Raw genomic sequence first — 17,293 nt, forward strand, 5'->3', positions numbered from 1 at the left:
TATAAAATTCGAATTTTTGAACACAATTTTCAAACTTTAGGACACAATGTCCTGAAGTTTGAATTTCGAGGTTTAAACTCTAGAACGTCGTATCCTGATCTTTAAGCGAAATTAGCTTAATACATTATAAAATGTGAATATATTTTAAACAGCATACTTAAAAGTGGTTACCTAGTGTCATTTCCACCAATATATAGCAGATAGAGTCCTAGTGTATACCAAAAAAGTTTTACATGGGATCTCCCCAAACACATATCCAAACATGATAAAACCAAGTAAATTATTTCGTGGCTTGTGTTCCGAAGTATTCCATACAAGTAGGACCGTAAAAAAGAAATATCATTTCGCGCTCCCGAAAACGACAACGCATAGCAAATCCAAAATTAATGTACAAAAAGGTAAAAGGCAAATAGATATTATTCCATTTAGTTAATCCGTACACATAACCTGGAGATTGTTTGGTGCAACTCTTAGTTTAGTTGATTGAAACTAATAAACATTAAGCGGAGAAAAAATTATTGCAAGTATTGAAACTAATTCTATAAATAAGCATTTACATATTTGAAAAAGCTGATAATAAACAAGATGACGATTCAATTTGATTAAAATAGGGTATCACAATGTAAAACTATTTAATAGACATAAACTCTTAATATTTACTTCAACAAGTCTTATAGTTACAAACTTAATACTCCTCTCTAGCACTACCAATGGAAAAATATTGCAGTACCCGACAACTTGGGGGTTGTTTGGTTGGAATAAAGCTTATGCCGGTATAAGTTATGTTGGGATAAATTATGATGGGATTAGTTATGCTGAAATTGTTGTTTATTCACTGTTTGATATGTTGTATTAAAAATGACAATTGTATAATTTCTAAGAAGAAGGTATAATTTATACCGGTGCTAATTATCCCATCCTCTATAAGGTATAAGTTATCCCGGTGTTAAAATTAACACACCGGGATAACTTATACCTGATTTGCTAACCAAACCGAGTATTAAAATGGTATTAAATTTTTATACCACCCCTTATACCTCATACCAAACGCCCCAAAGTGTTTACTAACAAGAAAAAAGAACCACCACACCAGACCCCACTCATTAAATTAACATATGATCTCAGTATCTGATTTCTTATGTACACGTATCTGTGAACTAACCCTTAGCCAAAGCTAATGAACTATAGGACACTTGGTTCAAGAAAACCATAGCAGAACCTTATTGTAACAGATAATTCAGGCAAACAAGTAATTCCAGTTTCTCTAGTTGCTGGTGGCAACTCTATGTACATACTATTGAACTACTCTTAATTAAAGCTTTTAGTATTTACTGGGAGAGCAATGATTCAAGAGATTTCGGGTCACTGACTGGAGGGCTACATGTGAAGTTTTGACAAACAAGGGCAATTAGTTTGTCAGCAGCAGCATTGTTTTTCGCCATCAAAGCAATATTTCCGTTAGTTTCTTCCCAAAATCTCATCTCCTCCGCATCGGTTGGATCGATGTGAACAACCTATTTAGAATCAGTACTAGTAAGAAGCAAATTTCATCAACGTACAATCTGATATGAAGGTTTAGCTCATGCACGGAAAGTACTTACCGTCTTGTTAAGATCGTATGCTGCATGAGCAGCAGCAACCATGTTTTCGAACTCCTCAGATGATTTCACTCCAACTAAAACTACCTGCTTTCTAGCAGGAAAAGCCAGCATGTCTGCTGCACAGCACATCAGTGGCACAGCGACAGCTGCATCTTTCAACCTCTTCTCGAAAACCGCCTATCAAATGCATAAGTTACAAATTTACTGGCAAAAATACACGGATCATACAATCAACATCAAACGCAGAAAGTTCAAGGCAAAAGGCACACCAGAACATGTTCTGCAGTCTCTCTGTAATGTTTGGATTTGTCACCAGCAACCATAGAGGCCAATCTCACTAGATTAATCACTGAAACAGAATTCCCTGAAGGCTCCGCTGCATCATGATCTTCTTTCACACGAAGAAGAACAGAAGGATCTTCACCAGTTGTGCTGAAGTAACCTCCTCCAGCTTTGTCGAGAAATAACTCATCCTGCAAGAAATAGTTTAACAGTAATAAGAACTTGTCCTATTGACTGAAAGATCAAAAAATTTCTTACTTGGGTCTCCTGAAGTTCGAGTGCCCAACCCAACCAGAAGACTGAACCACCGAACTCGTAAAGATCCAGTAGACCTGATATCAGAAATGCATAATCATCTAGAAATCCAGGTGCTTTGGAAGGACCATTCCTAAAGCTATGCTGCAGCCTGCGTGTCTGTTGATTATAAAGGTTATTCCTGATAAAATATGCTGCTTTCTCAGCGACATCCATGTACTCCTTGGGCTGAAAATGATGAGCAGAAACAAATTTAAGCAGTCAACAGAGAAGGCAACCCTACCAACAGTACCTGATCTAAGACGTAAGTTAACTAAATGTGTCAAAATGCTTTGCAAAAATGAGAGTTTATAACAAATAAAAGTTAACCAATAGACATGGGTGTCAATCCAGTAATGCACCAAAGATCCTGGTTTCAGAGGCATATAGAACCTTGGAGGACAATGAGTATCAATATTTTCATTAAACAAACTGAAATTTCAACTGCTTAACAAAGATTTTACTACTACCAGTTTTACACATGCCTGCTGAGAAAGTACAGTGCCACGCATTTATGAGACTAAGTGACTAACCCATTTCTTAAAGTCAAAGATGGCTCTGAAATCTTACATTGGTGCCTGTCACAGGGAAGTAGAACCTTGTTCCCTCCGGTTCTCCCTTGAGAATTTTTGACGCTCTAGCAAGAGATGAAATCACTAGGCCATTCCATGATACAATAACCTACAAGAATAGATCAGTTATCGCACTGAACATAATGAGAATAGTAAACACATCTGCGAAAAAGAAATATACCTTATCATCCAGATGTGGTCGGGGACGTTCCGACCGCACGTCAAAGAGTCTCTGCCGAGCGTTCCCCAGGATATCAAGATACTGCTCGACAGGCAAAGCATGTTTTGATGCCATCGCAGAGGTACTACTTCTTTCTATTAGCACGTTTTTGCCCTTGAATTCATTATGTGGATCACTCCTCCTTGAAAGATCACAGTTACCTGAGGGTTTCACATAATAGTGATCCTTGACAAGCGTTGCATGCTCGCCAACTATGTCGTCAACCTTCATAAAAATCAATGCACTCAAGCTCAATGCTGGGCAGAAAATCGTGTCAAACAAGTAGCTTTCTCGGTAGGTATTTTCTGTTTTCCTCTTTTTATCCTATTTGATTGTGTCACAAAGTAAATGTTTTCCTCCTATATTTTGTTTTACTAATCAGATATGCATGGAACCATGTCTTACAAGGCTATAATGCTTGCTAAGACTGGCTTCCTATATGTGGATTGGGCTAAGCATTGATCCAACAGTTTTAACATGTTTAAGGACTAGACTGTTTTTGAAGTTGATGACACCTTCCATAGCAGCAGCTGAGAATATAATAGCGTTTATGTAACCTATTTGGTCAGAAGAGCTACTTGGTGGGACTACTTAATTTGAAATTTTGTTAGAAAACAGGATCTGTAAAATCTAGATTTAGCTGAGCTTGGCATAAAAATTTGATTTGTCCAATCTGCACCTTACAAGAAGGCTGGCTTGTCGATCCTCCAAACCATTTTGTTTCAGACACTTCCAGTGGATAATCAAAAAATGATGCATATAAATTTCCATTGGAAACTGATTAGTCCAGCTTACTTGAAGAAACCAAATTTATTGAGCAACTCCGATTTTAAGTTATAATTCAATGTCCCACTTTATGAGTCAAGCTGACTTCTAAATTGCTATACCATATCAACCATACTGTCATTTGCCAAAAGCATATCTGAGCTTTCTCCAACCTTTAAAGATTTGCAACACTAAATGAGCATGGTGTAGAGCGAAATATCAAGACATTATAAGCTGGAGGCCAATTGCCAACAGCATCTGAGGCATGTGTTCGGAGCAACAACCACCTGACCAGTCTATCCATTCCAGATGTTAGCCAGCAATTGCTGATTCATACATGTCTCAATACTCGAACTTCAAACAACAAAACAGAAACGATACCTATTCAAACATTTGACAGTAAAAACAACAGTGATAAGTACCTCGGTACTAGTCCAGACATAGAAAGCACCCTCCTTTTTCCGTGACGCACCTTCAGATTCATAACTATCAGCATCCTCAGCCGAAAATATTTCACCATTTGGACCAATCATATCCCTCCTCAAGTAGTCAAGGATATCACGAGACAAACTTGAATAAAACACATCCTTTGTGATACAAAAAGCATCGAGATACACATTACAAAGTTGACCCTGATCATATAACATTTTCTCGAAATGTGGAACTGCAAGAAGCAGAAAAAGAACGCATCAATTGAACGAGAATTAAAATTTATATCACAATGCATACATAATAATTCAGCTCACCATGCCAGCATTCATCCACGCTGTATCTGTGAAAACCACCTCCAACATGATCATGGATACCACCCCTCGCCATGCATTCTAAAGTGAACAAGACCATATTTAAAGCATTCTTGGCTTCACCTGATTTTCCAGTCTCCCCAGACCTCTTTGAGCTGTAAAGCATCAGCTGCATCTCAACTGGCCTTGGAAATTTGGGTGCAGAACCAAAACCACCATATTTTGAATCGTAGCTTTCTCCTAGCTGCAGCAAATGCAGGGGAGACATGTGGATGTTAGACCACATCATAACAATATCACATACTAATTAATCCTTAAGAGTAGCATTCAGATGGTCAAATTTCAGGAACAAGCAAAGATGTCAAATAATCAAGTTAGACAGAGACTCAGCACTACCCTGAGGTTTGCGGGTCAGCTTCTCATGATATATATTGCCCCTTTTCTCAATGGTCAATTACCATAGAGAAAAAGGCGCAATATCTATCATGAGAAGCTGAAGAATTCTGAAGTACTTCAAAATAATAGGGATAGTAGCAATAAAGAAGAGACAGGAGGATATAGGTCTCTCTCAAGCATCAAATGTGGCTTTTCTTGTAAGTAACTCCAAACAGTCAGGTTGCCACCACATACAAAAGACAACTCGGCTATGTATTCACGGAAAATCTTACATGATCAGCACATTTACGCAGTGCAGTTTCCGGAACCTCATCTGAAAGCTTATTTGATGTTGCAACTGCCGCCATTGCCTCTGATAATTGTTCTATTGCAAAGGATCCACTCTGGACAAGCATATCTCTCTTGCTGTTCCACGCTTCCGTCACTTTCCTAAGCATGATGATAAGCATACAGGAAATATTCTCAGAACTTTGAGCTTAAAAAGAATTCCATTTATATTTAAAGTGCAGCACAAGTTCATGTTGAACAGCTTAATCTGAAAGTAGAGAATGTGCACACCTGAGTATAGTTTTAAATCCTGGCCTTCCATAGTTGTCTTCTGGAGGAAAATAAGTCCCACCCATCAAGGGCTTCAAATCAGGTGAAAGAAAAACGTTTAGTGGCCAACCGCCACCACCATATAAAGCTTGCACATATGTCATGTACACCTGAGATTAGAACAAAAATTAGGCCACTCATTGCGGATAGCATCACCTTTGGACATTAAAAATCGAACAATCATTAAGGAACTAATAGTAGTCAACCAAATTCAGTGCGCGTACTTTGTTCATCACATAACCAGAGGCAAGAAAGTGATGATAGCAACTTATTTGCAAAGTATAAGATACTATCAACGAGGATAATCAAAGAACACCAAGAGCAACGCTGAGTGTAACCAATAACCAAAATACAATAGCATACGTCAAATAGCAATGCAAGTTGAATGGAACAAATGTAATCCAATAGAATCAACTAGAAAAGCGATCAACTAGAGCATAATCCAATGAGACTTTTTACCTTGTCAACATCTGGACGCTCCTCTCTATCAACCTGTACACATACAAGGTAATGTTGATTAGTTGGAAGATTATAGACAACTAGCTAAATGCAGAACAATAAGTTAGCTTGAATAAACTGTCAGATTCACCTTGATGCTAACGAACCAATCGTTTAGCAATTTGGCCACCTCTTCATCTTCAAAAGATTCAACTTCCATGACATGACACCTTATCAATTAATAAAGCATTAGTCTTCCACTATATTAATTTCTAGAAACTCTCCAGGTAAAAAAAACAAAAACTTACCAATGACACGTGCTGTAACCAACTTGAAACGTGACATGGCAAGCACCACATGATCCATGACCAAAACACAGCATGAAAAGATTTCAATATTAGCTTTTAGGAAATCATAATTGAATCATTTGGAATAACTCCAAGAGAGTAAAAGGGGTACAGGAAAAATCACAAAAGCTGCCTCCTTCTTAAATTTTTTATGTGGCATGTTTGAGTGGTGCAGCGATTAAGAAAAACAGAAAGACTTTCAGAACTTAAGGTCTAAAAGAATTGACATTCTGTTTGGGACAGACTAAAATGTAAAGTATGCCACATAAAATGGGACAGTGAGTAATATAATGAAAAACAAAACGTTACTGACTTGACAAAAAGATAGGGACATCTCTATTGCGAGCTTCAGCAAAGGCCTCCTCACCCCATGGATACCAATCAACCTTCCCATCATGAACAAAGTAACAAAGTTAGTGCAGAGAATAGAAGGCATAAAATTTCCCTTCCGCTTTTTAGTTTAATAACAAAATTAAACATTCCATCAAACAGCCCCCAGACTCTCACTATCAACTACACCTCAATCCAAAATCCCAATATAAATTTGGGGATTCATCAATGTTCGACAATTTTTATTAGTCCTCGAAATTTAAAAAGTAGTAGTAGTAATATTATTGAATACCGGATTATGGGCGTGCTGAAGAAGATAAGGACTATGTTCAGAGGTAAGACGATTGTTATGCTTATGGGAAGAACTGCTGGATGAGGATTGTTCAGCCATGGCAAGAACACTCAGAGAGTGAATGGGCCGACGAAAAAAGGGATGCAAGTGGAATTTGATGGGTTTTTTGGAGAAGCAGTAGCGAGATGAGGAAGAAATTAGGAGTCTCTTGAGCATAGAAGATTTGAGAGATTTGCCAAAAATGGAAAAGGAGTTTTGGGGGTTGAATTTTATATTTATAGTGAGGAGACAAGGTTGAAGAGGTGGTGCGAATGCGAACCTCCATGCCATTTGGAAGATCGAGGGAGAGTGCTTTGGTGATTGACCTGCCAGTTTACCACGTGGCCGCTCCAGAACAAACCTGCGGCAACGGTGCAAACGCCCAGTTTCCAAATGAGTACCGTGCTACTCTTTCCATCTCTGTCTTTCTTTTTCTTTTGAGAAAAGAATTTCTGTTTCATAAAAATATGATAGTAATAATTTAACTAGAGAAAAATTTAGAAGATATTAGATACCACAAGAATGTGGTAATAAAAATGTTACTGACATTCATAATATGAATGTGGTATCTTATTTTTTGTTTGAGTCCAGAAACTGGTTTGTTAATTTTATTGCTATAAAAAGTAAAATATTTAGAAAAATAATCAAATGGTAGTCAAATAAAAAACTACGACTTCTGAAACATTACATTAATATAAATTGTGATGAAGAAAGTTTAAACAACGGTTCCTAGCTAAAGGTAGCTTGTCTCACCTAGGAGGTGAGAAGAGTTGAGAACAAATTAAAGTGGTTCGGGTCAAATTCTGGAAAAAAAAAACTAAAAAGCGTTGTTTGATGAGTCTGCGTAGTATTAGGTAGTTGGTCAGGTAAAGGCTAACCAAACAAATGATGCTTAGCTTATTTTTTCTGTTACTTTTGTCGAACAGGAGAATTGTGGTATTTAAAATAGGATAAGATAGGGTCGTCACAAAATCATCCAAATTAGAGTGTTGATCTTTTTTCCTGGGAAATTCCAATTTGATATTCGGAAACGAGGTTCATTTAAATAACTAAATTATAGAATTAAGTTCTATCTTTTCGGATCGTCAAAACCATTTCGTAAATTTCTAATATTTAAATCAGTTTCACTAAATAAATTTATGATATTCTCACTTTTAAACTAACTTCAATTTTTTTTGATTAATCTGCTTTTACTGTGAGCCATATTAATAATACATAAATCAAGGTGATTGGAACACTTTTCTTTCTGTCGCGCACAGTCGTATCATTTGTTTCTTTTCAATGAAAAACGAAGATACAAAACATGACAGGGTAACCAAGGTGAAGGGGAATCTCATTGTTTGTTACTCAATTTTTATGGTATGAGACCAATCTCTTTCCTTTCAAGTGATTGTTAAATATCCTATAAATAATTTAGCCAATTCCTGACTTGGGTATGTTTGGTTTCTAGGTGCTTGTTTTAAGTCGTACGATTAAACAAACACAAAAATCAGGTAAGGGTGAATTAATAGATTAATTGAATCAATATATTTGATTGCAAATGGATCCTTTTATTGCATACGAATGGGACTGTAATTTTTAAGAATGTTATGAAATAGAACAGAACCACGCTTGTATTATCAGCAGATGATAAAAAGGGAAAGAAGAAAAAAAAAACAAATCCCGGAATCATCAGCTTTAAAGATGAGGGAAATATGCACAAGTATTAATTTTCAATAATGAACTCATTGTTGAAGTGTTCTGTAACTTTTAGAAGCTAAGATCCTAAAACGGCGATCTGACAGAGCTCCTAGACTTAGCACTAGATTTCCTCATTCCGTTTGTACTAATCCTAGATTGACAACAATTCTAACAAGAATGATACCCGTATGGTACATTTAAACAATGCTGATCCGCGATAAGTGTTCTACGAAGGAAGAAATAGAGCTTCTTGCAAAAACAAAGGTTACAAATTGTCAAGCAGGCGTACTGACAGATTCCGCAAGTTCTTGCAGTAACTCCTGTTGTTCCATAGTAGAACAAGACTGCACCAAGACGAAATTAGCATGAGTGTCTTAATGGCAAATCTTACCCCCCCCCCCCTTACACACACAAAGAAGGGATGCTAATGGCTACTTTCCAAAAGTAATATACCTGAACAGCTGTCTCAATGTCACCCTCAAGAAATGAGGTAAGCTCAAAGTTCATTTTTAGCCGATGATCAGTGACCCTATTGTCCTGTGAACATCAGATAAAATAGATCACAATGATGGAAAAGTGAGATGTAAGGGTGGGTAATCAAAAAGAAATTTTAGAAAACCAGTCAGTTTATCCAGAATGCAGAAACACGAGATGCTTCATTTATACCATAACTTAAACAATAATCAGGAAAAACACAGTTGTTTACAGCCCCCCCCCCCCCCCACACACACACACACACGCACAAAAAAAAAAAAAACACAAAGTTCGAAGTTTCCATATTCAGTAAAACTACATGTTTCTGCGAACCAGAATTGCAGTTCAAGAGAGTGGTGGGATTATTATACTATCATAATCATTAATTGGATGTCAAAAGTTTCTTTTGCAGTAAAACATTCTCTCCAGTTCAAGGCATTATGGCTTATTTACCTTGTAGTTGTATGTCCGAATTTTTTCTGACCGAGCACCAGTACCTACCTGTCATTGTAAACGTAAACAGTCTAATCAGGAAAATTGACAAGATGTCCTCGTGCTCCTTAATCGAATAGAAGAAATAGGAGATCATAAGGCTTAAAACTGACCGTGTCAAAAATGTTGTATCAACTTGTTTATGTTACATTACCCCAGGAAACAACTAGGACATTTATTTATCTTTCACAGACATTACCATATCAATATGAAAAAGGTTTGCACTAGTGAAGGTATATATATTAGACGATCAGCAGGTAGATATACATAAGCTACTTGCACTTGGACATATAGGTATGGTCCGTATGGATATCATTTCAGATAAAAAGAAAAACTTAAAATGTCATCAAGCATGTCGATTTGATTTCATCCCTTCCTACTGCATTTTGGTTATACGAGTTCAACGATTTGAAGGCTTGGTCATCTTACCTGTAATTTTCTCTGGTTTCTTATCGATTCCTGCTGCTCCCTTAACTTAATCTCATACCTGGAAGAATATCACAAGTCTTATTCTGCGTAGATATAATAGTAATTGCATAAAGTCAAGAACATAGTAAATATACATAAATATCACCTTGTGTTAGTGTAAAGAAATAGCATACATGGAATGAAATAACAAGAATGGGCCAATGTATAAAGATGATGTGTATGTAGAAGGATATAGACTGTTCGTGGCTCTTCAGCCTAGACAGTTATTCCGATGAATTTTTGGACCCGCAAGATTTTGCTTTTACTTCACCAACAAATAATGCATGTCTGAAACTAATGAAGAATATCCATATTTCCTTGCGAGTAAGATTATATAGAGATTCATATATGCATATGACCATCATAAAAATTGTAAAATGGTGGAGATCAACAAAAAAGGGATAACACAGAGGTTTCAACAACTCTTGGACAATTTTCTTACCAGTGCTTGTCTTGATTGATCGCTGACTCTATCAGTCAGTGACCAAAATTTTGACGACACATAGCCTTGTAGACTTCCAGAATAGCAATTAAAATGTCAAACCATATGATTTGTAAAGAAACTAGTCGCATAATAGTATAAAACACACGTTAATGATAATAGACCTTTATCGCCCATCTGAAACTTTGTTGATCCACAACATTATATAAATGCGTGTTTTTCCTATGCATGGAAGACTTAGAAGTTACCCTATGTCAAGAGTATGAAACAAAAAACCTAGAGCAGCCATGTGCTTATCATTGTCATAGAACATAGCAAAACACTAACAGATTCTTCCTTAATCGTGCAGGTTTCTTTTGTTCATACTGTTATATATGACAACGTTATCTAGATATGAAGAACATATACTACATGCTTAGTGAAAAGCATATCTGATACAGGCAGTCAGTTAAAGTTGTAACTTCACTCTTAAACTAGCGAGACTAGCAAATGAAGGTGCTCTAAGCAGTAGTAAAAAAACACGCAAACCAAACTATTCCGCAGAGTTGGAAGTATAGATCCAGACATAGCGGGCAGCTCAAACACCAGAGCCTTTCATTATAGGATCTATAAAGCAGTACTTCATGTTCATATCAGAAGTAAGTCATTTTCTTAGACAAACCTATCTAGTTGCTTTCAGAGGAGGTCAACTACATAAGCAAGGGCATCTCACCTAATCCATATGACTAATTTCATCTAGATCTAAGTTGAGAAATTCTGTTTTTTAATCTTTTATCTTTTAAATAATAAAGTTCAGTAACTCCATAAAGCAAAAACCCGATATGTGAATTGCTGTTCCTCACAATTTGGCTCTCAGTAGTTGGAAAGCACGATTCTTGTTTTTAAGCTGACTCCTTTCTTCGGTACAAAATATTCTAATTCCCGTTGGTTTATGGTAAAGATCAACTGCAGTCTCCACCTTGTTAACATTCTGCCCTGCATAGCATAATCATGTATCAATATAAACATGCTGTCAATAAGTACAAGAAAAGTTCATGTTTAGGGAAATTTAGTAGAACATGAAAAATGAATCATCATATACCTCCAGCACCACCAGAACGTGCTGTTGTTAGTTCTATATCCTTTGGATCGATTTCCACATCAACTTCATCAGCCTGAAACCAGATAATATATCAAGGATGAAATGAAAAGCAACAACAGCAGACACAACAGGGACCCAAAAGACCTAGATATACTTAAGGAAAAAAGAATAAAAAAATCATAATGAAAACACTGGTTAAAAATGGAAGTTCGGTTATCGACAGCAACTCGGCCATACATGGCAATATAAATGATGCAGCAATCTATGTGATCGCTACAATATCTGTGGATGAACCTGCTGATATACAAAACATAAAAAAGATGAACATATCAAGCTAGACTAAATAGCAGAGCTGCAGAGATTTTTTAGTGAACTTGTGAATAACTAACCTCTGGCATGATAGCAACTGTTGCAGTGGAAGTGTGAACACGGCCTTGAGTTTCTGTTTGCGGTACACGTTGAACTCGATGAACACCAGATTCATATTTTAATTTACTATAGACACGCTTGCCTTTGATCTCCATCACATATGTTTTAAATCCTCCTTTTTCAGCCTTGACAAAAGATGTTGTTAAATAGGTCAGAGAAGGAAAATATTTCCTAATGAAAACATAGTTGTCAATTACAATTTAGTACATATTTACCTCGGAGCATGAGATCGGAGCAAACTTCCAAGAGTTCCGTTCGCTGTACTTCTCATACATACGCACCTAAATGATGTCAAAGCGAAGAAGAAATAAGTGTGCCATGCAATGAGATCTGAGTTCTTCATTTCACTATATGGGAAAAGGAAACTACCACTTTTTTCAGAGTGGTGGATGGAATAGCACTGTAAAGACTCTAGCTTAACAATTTAAACTTTTCTACATCTAAAAGTGAATCTGGATAGGGAACATTCCATGTTCTTTCTTAGCTATCAGCAAGCTATTGCACGTTGGACCCGTAAAGGTCATATGTCATAAGGCAACAGTGTACTGTCTAACGCATGTCAATGTTACAAGTAACAAGAGTTGAATGACCAGATATATTAAAATCCTCTTCTTTTATTCCTTCATTTATTTTGCAATATTTGAAAAAGTATCGCAATCATATAGTAGAATTTAGAAGGACTAAGGGAACATGTACCTACAAGATCACCAGCCCAAATTCCAGCCTCATCCCCACCAGCACCTGCCCTGACTGCAAGACAGAAGAGTTAACTCCTATACCCAAAATTAAAGCTTTTTGTGAAATAATTTACTTAACTAAACAGTTAGGAGGGAGATAATTCAAAATTAAACAGCATACAGCGCACGCACATCACGTGCCAGTTAACCCTTAAATCTCAATATTTGTAGCTACTCATGCACTAGAACCTAAAGAGGTCAATAAAGACACATCCAAGGATATAAGCTGGACAGTTTTTAGAGGACTTGCAAACAGCCAGATTCTACCAACATGAGTTGTACTAGATTTCATCAATCCTGCAAGAGTAATAATGTGAAACTCAATGTGGCCATTTAAAAGGATACACGCAAATAGCAAGTATTCCCCCAGTCATGGTTCAGACTTACTAGCCATTTTATTCCGTCCCAAAAATATGAAGCTATCTCCTATAATGGAAAAGTTTTTTCGAGCAATCTAAGCAAACATAAGATAGGACTAAAATTTATATCAGCTCAAATTTGATGTGAAGATCTTTTGCTTAACTTTGCCACTTTTTCACATTTGAAAAACTTTACTCTTATTAATTTTAGCACGATGGCGTTAAGAGTCTGTAACCTTATATTTTGTTCCACTTCCAAATATCTCAAGAAAGCCTCATGGTTTCAACATCTGTTCATTTAAGTTCCCAACAAAAATATTCGACTTTTTTATCATCTGGATCACTTATACCAGCAAATAATTTTAATTGTTGCTTGGAGTTCATGAATCTGAAACTAAGACGCTGAGCAGAAAACTCTACCCAATCAAGACAAGGCAAAGTAAAAGAATAACATACCTTCAAGCATTATATTCCTCGAATCAAGAGGGTCACTTGGAAGGAGCATTAGCTGCCATCATGAGAAATATCAACATAAATCCCCCAAAAATGCATTGAAGTAAACACAAGAACTATCTGGGAACTGAAATAAGAAAGGTAAATATAAATACTTTAAAGGAAGAACTGTAATAACCTTAAACTTCTCCTCTAGGTCTTTGATTTGCTCCGTCAAGGATTGAATTTCAGAAGCTACCATCTCAGCCATGTCCTCGTCGGCTCCAGCGTCTTTAGATAAAGCTGACAGGAATAGAAGAGGCCGTCAGATATATGCATAAACTACAACAAACAGCACCAGTCTAATTAAAGCATGGAGGGAGAATTAGTAAATGGTATAAAATTGCTTTGGCTTCTGAAAAACACAAAAATGGATGATAACCTTTTGCTTCTTCCAGTTGCTTCTCACAATCCTTGAATTTCCTGTATGTCAACACGACCTAGCTCAAAAAACAGACAACAAAAGTGTGAACAAAAAAAACGAGTGCCATTAGTATCGGGTCAACGCAAGAAAAGGAGATAAAATGACAGTTAAGTAAGGTACTTCATCTAGCTCTGCCATTGACTGCGCCAACTTCTGATATTCACTTGGATTTGAGACAACATCCGGATCAGCAAGCTTAACCTGAAAGTGTTTCACTAGTTTTAAATGTAATTCCTGGGCATTCCTCATTATAAAGGAAGTATGAGAAATTTGACCAGAAATCTATTCTTTGTACTTGATGGGGTTTTTAAACATATATCTAGGGTCCAGGGTCTAAGATAAAGCTACTGGGTTCGGAGCACACTTTTTACAGGCTTAGACTTTGAACCAGCCAAATAAGAGACCTATCCAAAATTGCATATTGCAAAAAGATAATTCACCATTTCTTCCTGTCATAACAGCTTACGTAAATTAAATATGTATTCAAATAATACCGAAACTGTCTTTAAATGCAAACTTGAGGTCCAGGTCACTCGTCCGATTCATTTAACAAAACCTTTACTAACCATGTTATAGTCAGACTGAGCGTAAGTCTTCCAAACGCCTACACATTCGATAAAACATTCACTCGCATGAATAAATTAATAACAACAGACTACAAAGTTTATTGAATTAAATAATTGGTCTAAAACCAGTTTTTCCATCCATGTCCAAAAAGCATAAAGAGATTCAGAAAGAAGCATACCGACAATTCTTTCCACGTTTTCTCAGCTGAATCAAGTTTTGTAATTAGATAAGGTTCCTGCAATATACAAATTGATTACATAAGAAAGGTCAAACAAGCAACTTACGATTACTATGTTCACTCACTAAACTGAATTGTCAAAATTAGCATATAGCATTCATAGTATTACTAATTATTCTTTTGTTCTTCGTTTTTCACTCTTCATTTTAATTCTTCAAATTACGCTTATTTTCGAATTCAGGTTTTACGTAGTTGTATTCATTTCTCGACTATCATAGAAAGATATTCCTAAAATTGTACGGACCGCCATGCAGACGATTCTTCTAGAAGGGGTGTGATTCGGTGGAGCTCGAACGAAAGCGAATCCTCCACAATGACGTCGTATTGGCGATTGAATCGAAGATGTAGCGGAGATTCCGGCAGCAAAGCCAGTGTTAGCTAAAGTATTCATGCTCTTTAACTCCGACGTATGTGGTTCTGTGCAAGTCTGCAAAATTGAATGGATAACAGGTAGTGTATTTACGAGAGAGAACCGGGAATATAGCGAGGGGGAAGGAAATGGAAATCGAACATTTGGACAGGTACTCACTTCTAGTAGCATAGCAAAGCCCGAAGCCCAAGTTTGGAAATTGTGGATATGGGCTCAAAGATGAACAACCTGTGTCTATCCATGTGCCACGTCAAGTCATCCAAATTCGAGAGATCAATTTAGAATTTAAAAAATGGATAGCCAGATTTAATGTTTGCTTTCTAAAGTCGGTATATATTAATTATACACGGTTTTATATATATATATATATATATATATATATATATATATATATATATATATATATATATATTATATATGAACTATACACATGTTATACATCCGTCGGTTATTTTTAATTCAAAAAATTAAGTGAACAGCTATTTGGGTTAATTTTTCTTTTTTAAAAAAAAAAAATTGATTCAGGTTCTTAGCGAACTAATTAAGCAATTGAAACTATGAGTTCACAAATTAATATTAGTTGAAATGATAGTGAAGTTCACTTATATTTTTATATTATATACCAAAAATATTAAATTTAGTTAAACTCGCAAGAGTTATGCTACATTTGTTAACATCAAACTTAAGACGTTGAGTAAACCATAACTCTTTAACAACGAGGTTTATAGCTTGATGGTGTTGGTCGGAGTCTCCGGGTGTTCAATTTCCATTATCACTGATCTCCTTATATAATGGATCGGAAAATAAAGTTTTTATACATCATACGCACTGCCACATTGTAGTAATTTTTAGTTTACGTGTTGATTGAGTTGTTAATCAGGTTGGACTTTGTTTAACCAAAAAGTGAAATTTTGGTCTAAAACTTTATTTTAGAAGAACTCGAGTTACTGATAATCAAAAAATGAATAAAGAAAATTGATTTTGCTAATAATAAGATGAACAGAAGAAAACAAAGTAAATCAGTATATTCCGATGATATTTCGTGTCCTTACAAATGTTCAGTCTTCCCCTTTTTATAGACATTTCTAAGATATATGTTTTGCAATTATCATAATAAGGCTATTATGGACAATTAAAGGCTTTTAATGCTACGTTACAATGGTAATTATTGTAATTCAATACAGATTTTCTAACGTTTTCAGTATTTAATGCTTATTAAATATTGTATCTGTACTCTTTTGTGTTGTCAGATTCATTCTCCTTAATTTTTGGATTTAAATAGGTACGAGCGTCGAGTCTTTTGAATATTTGTTCGTGCCTCTGCTTGTGCCTCTGCTCGTATCTGTTGCAACTCGTGCCTCTTTACTAATCACCATTCTTTGACCAGCTTTCGTGTCATGACATGTCATCTTTCAATCATTTCAATATATATAAACTCAATTTTTTCCAATACAGATAGTCCCCATACTTGCCATTTATTCATCAATTGAATATTTGGGAAGTGGATTTTATTAAAGCAGGAATATTTGTCGCCATTAACGTTATTATAGAATCGACGCTTCAATTGTCACTTCCATTTAATCACGTGGCATCTTTTTATTGGTTCTGCGACTTTGCAGCGCTTTTTAAGGCTCTTTTACGGCTTCACCAATTACGAAGCGATAGTTCTCATTATGACCTTTCCATCATTGCACATTTTCCTTTGACGGTTGCTTCTTAGTATAAATATAGTTTTCACCTTTGTCTTTCTCATATAAAGTTCTCTGAATATTCAATTCTTAAATTCTTGTTTTCTTCTTCCTCGTACTATCATGTCTTCATCAAACCCTAACCCTAGAAGAGTCAACTTTCCTCTTGCTCCTAGTAGGAGCAGAAGATGAGGTAGACTACGTAATTTAGGGTCTTCATCCGTACGTGGTTTTTCTCTTCCTTCATCTAGTTCCGGTCCTTCTTCTAGAACCAGAGGTTTTCTTTCTCAAAGGTCTTCTTCTAGAGGTAAGGAACCCTCTGAACCTCTTCGTGAACCTTCAGTAGAGGAAATAGTTCCTGCGGAACTATCTTTCTACAATGATAGAGAGTCCCTTAGAAACCAAGTGTCCTCTTTGGATCGTGCTGATATCTACC

General features: G+C 36.2%; 2 protein-coding genes across 3 annotated transcripts; both read right to left on the reverse strand.

Annotated features, from left to right (window-relative positions):
• Positions 1-1,073: 1,073 nt before the first annotated feature.
• Positions 1,074-7,340, reverse strand: LOC104225607 (uncharacterized). 2 transcript variants are annotated; one of them, XM_070156059.1, is made up of 15 exons: positions 7,197-7,340; positions 6,569-6,641; positions 6,217-6,238; positions 6,060-6,138; positions 5,930-5,962; positions 5,432-5,580; positions 5,146-5,302; positions 4,481-4,721; positions 4,157-4,398; positions 2,931-3,194; positions 2,748-2,858; positions 2,142-2,366; positions 1,871-2,074; positions 1,602-1,778; positions 1,074-1,514 (listed from the first exon to the last, which is right to left on the reverse strand). In XM_070156059.1, exons 1-15 carry the CDS (start codon positions 7,200-7,202, stop codon positions 1,329-1,331), a joined length of 2,169 nt encoding a protein of 722 aa, XP_070012160.1. In that variant the 5' UTR covers positions 7,203-7,340; the 3' UTR covers positions 1,074-1,328. The 2 variants fall into 2 exon arrangements, with proteins under 2 accessions (XP_070012160.1, XP_009775752.1); XM_009777450.2 differs by having other exon boundaries at positions 6,878-7,340.
• Positions 7,341-8,609: 1,269 nt separating this feature from the next.
• Positions 8,610-15,340, reverse strand: LOC104225606 (peptide chain release factor APG3, chloroplastic). Its single transcript, XM_009777449.2, has 15 exons — positions 15,044-15,340; positions 14,740-14,796; positions 14,115-14,195; positions 13,953-14,010; positions 13,710-13,813; positions 13,535-13,586; positions 12,683-12,732; positions 12,198-12,263; positions 11,943-12,107; positions 11,554-11,626; positions 11,315-11,447; positions 9,992-10,049; positions 9,524-9,571; positions 9,050-9,133; positions 8,610-8,940 (listed from the first exon to the last, which is right to left on the reverse strand). Exons 1-15 carry the CDS (start codon positions 15,338-15,340, stop codon positions 8,872-8,874), a joined length of 1,395 nt encoding a protein of 464 aa, XP_009775751.2. The 3' UTR covers positions 8,610-8,871.
• Positions 15,341-17,293: the final 1,953 nt, after the last annotated feature.

The sequence above is a fragment of the Nicotiana sylvestris genome, chromosome 9 (assembly GCF_000393655.2).
Source record: "Nicotiana sylvestris chromosome 9, ASM39365v2, whole genome shotgun sequence".
In the NCBI taxonomy this organism is placed as follows: Eukaryota; Viridiplantae; Streptophyta; class Magnoliopsida; order Solanales; family Solanaceae; genus Nicotiana; species Nicotiana sylvestris.

Excerpts from the sequence above, each read along its gene's own strand:
- LOC104225607 (XM_009777450.2), bottom strand. The coding sequence starts at position 7,207 with ATGGCATGGAGGTTCGCATTCGCACCACCTCTTCAACCTTGTCTCCTC. Across the intron at positions 6,239-6,568 it reads TGTCCCTATCTTTTTGTCAA|TTGGTTACAGCACGTGTCAT; the intron begins GTCAGTAACGTT and ends TCACGTTTCAAG. Across the intron at positions 1,779-1,870 it reads AGACTGCAGAACATGTTCTG|GCGGTTTTCGAGAAGAGGTT; the intron begins GTGTGCCTTTTG and ends TGCATTTGATAG.
- LOC104225606 (XM_009777449.2), bottom strand. The coding sequence starts at position 15,340 with ATGCTACTAGAAGTGAGTACCTGTCCAAATGTTCGATTTCCATTTCCT. Across the intron at positions 14,196-14,739 it reads AAACGTGGAAAGAATTGTCG|GTTAAGCTTGCTGATCCGGA; the intron begins GTATGCTTCTTT and ends AAACACTTTCAG. Across the intron at positions 9,572-9,991 it reads GAAACCAGAGAAAATTACAG|GTAGGTACTGGTGCTCGGTC; the intron begins GTAAGATGACCA and ends TTACAATGACAG.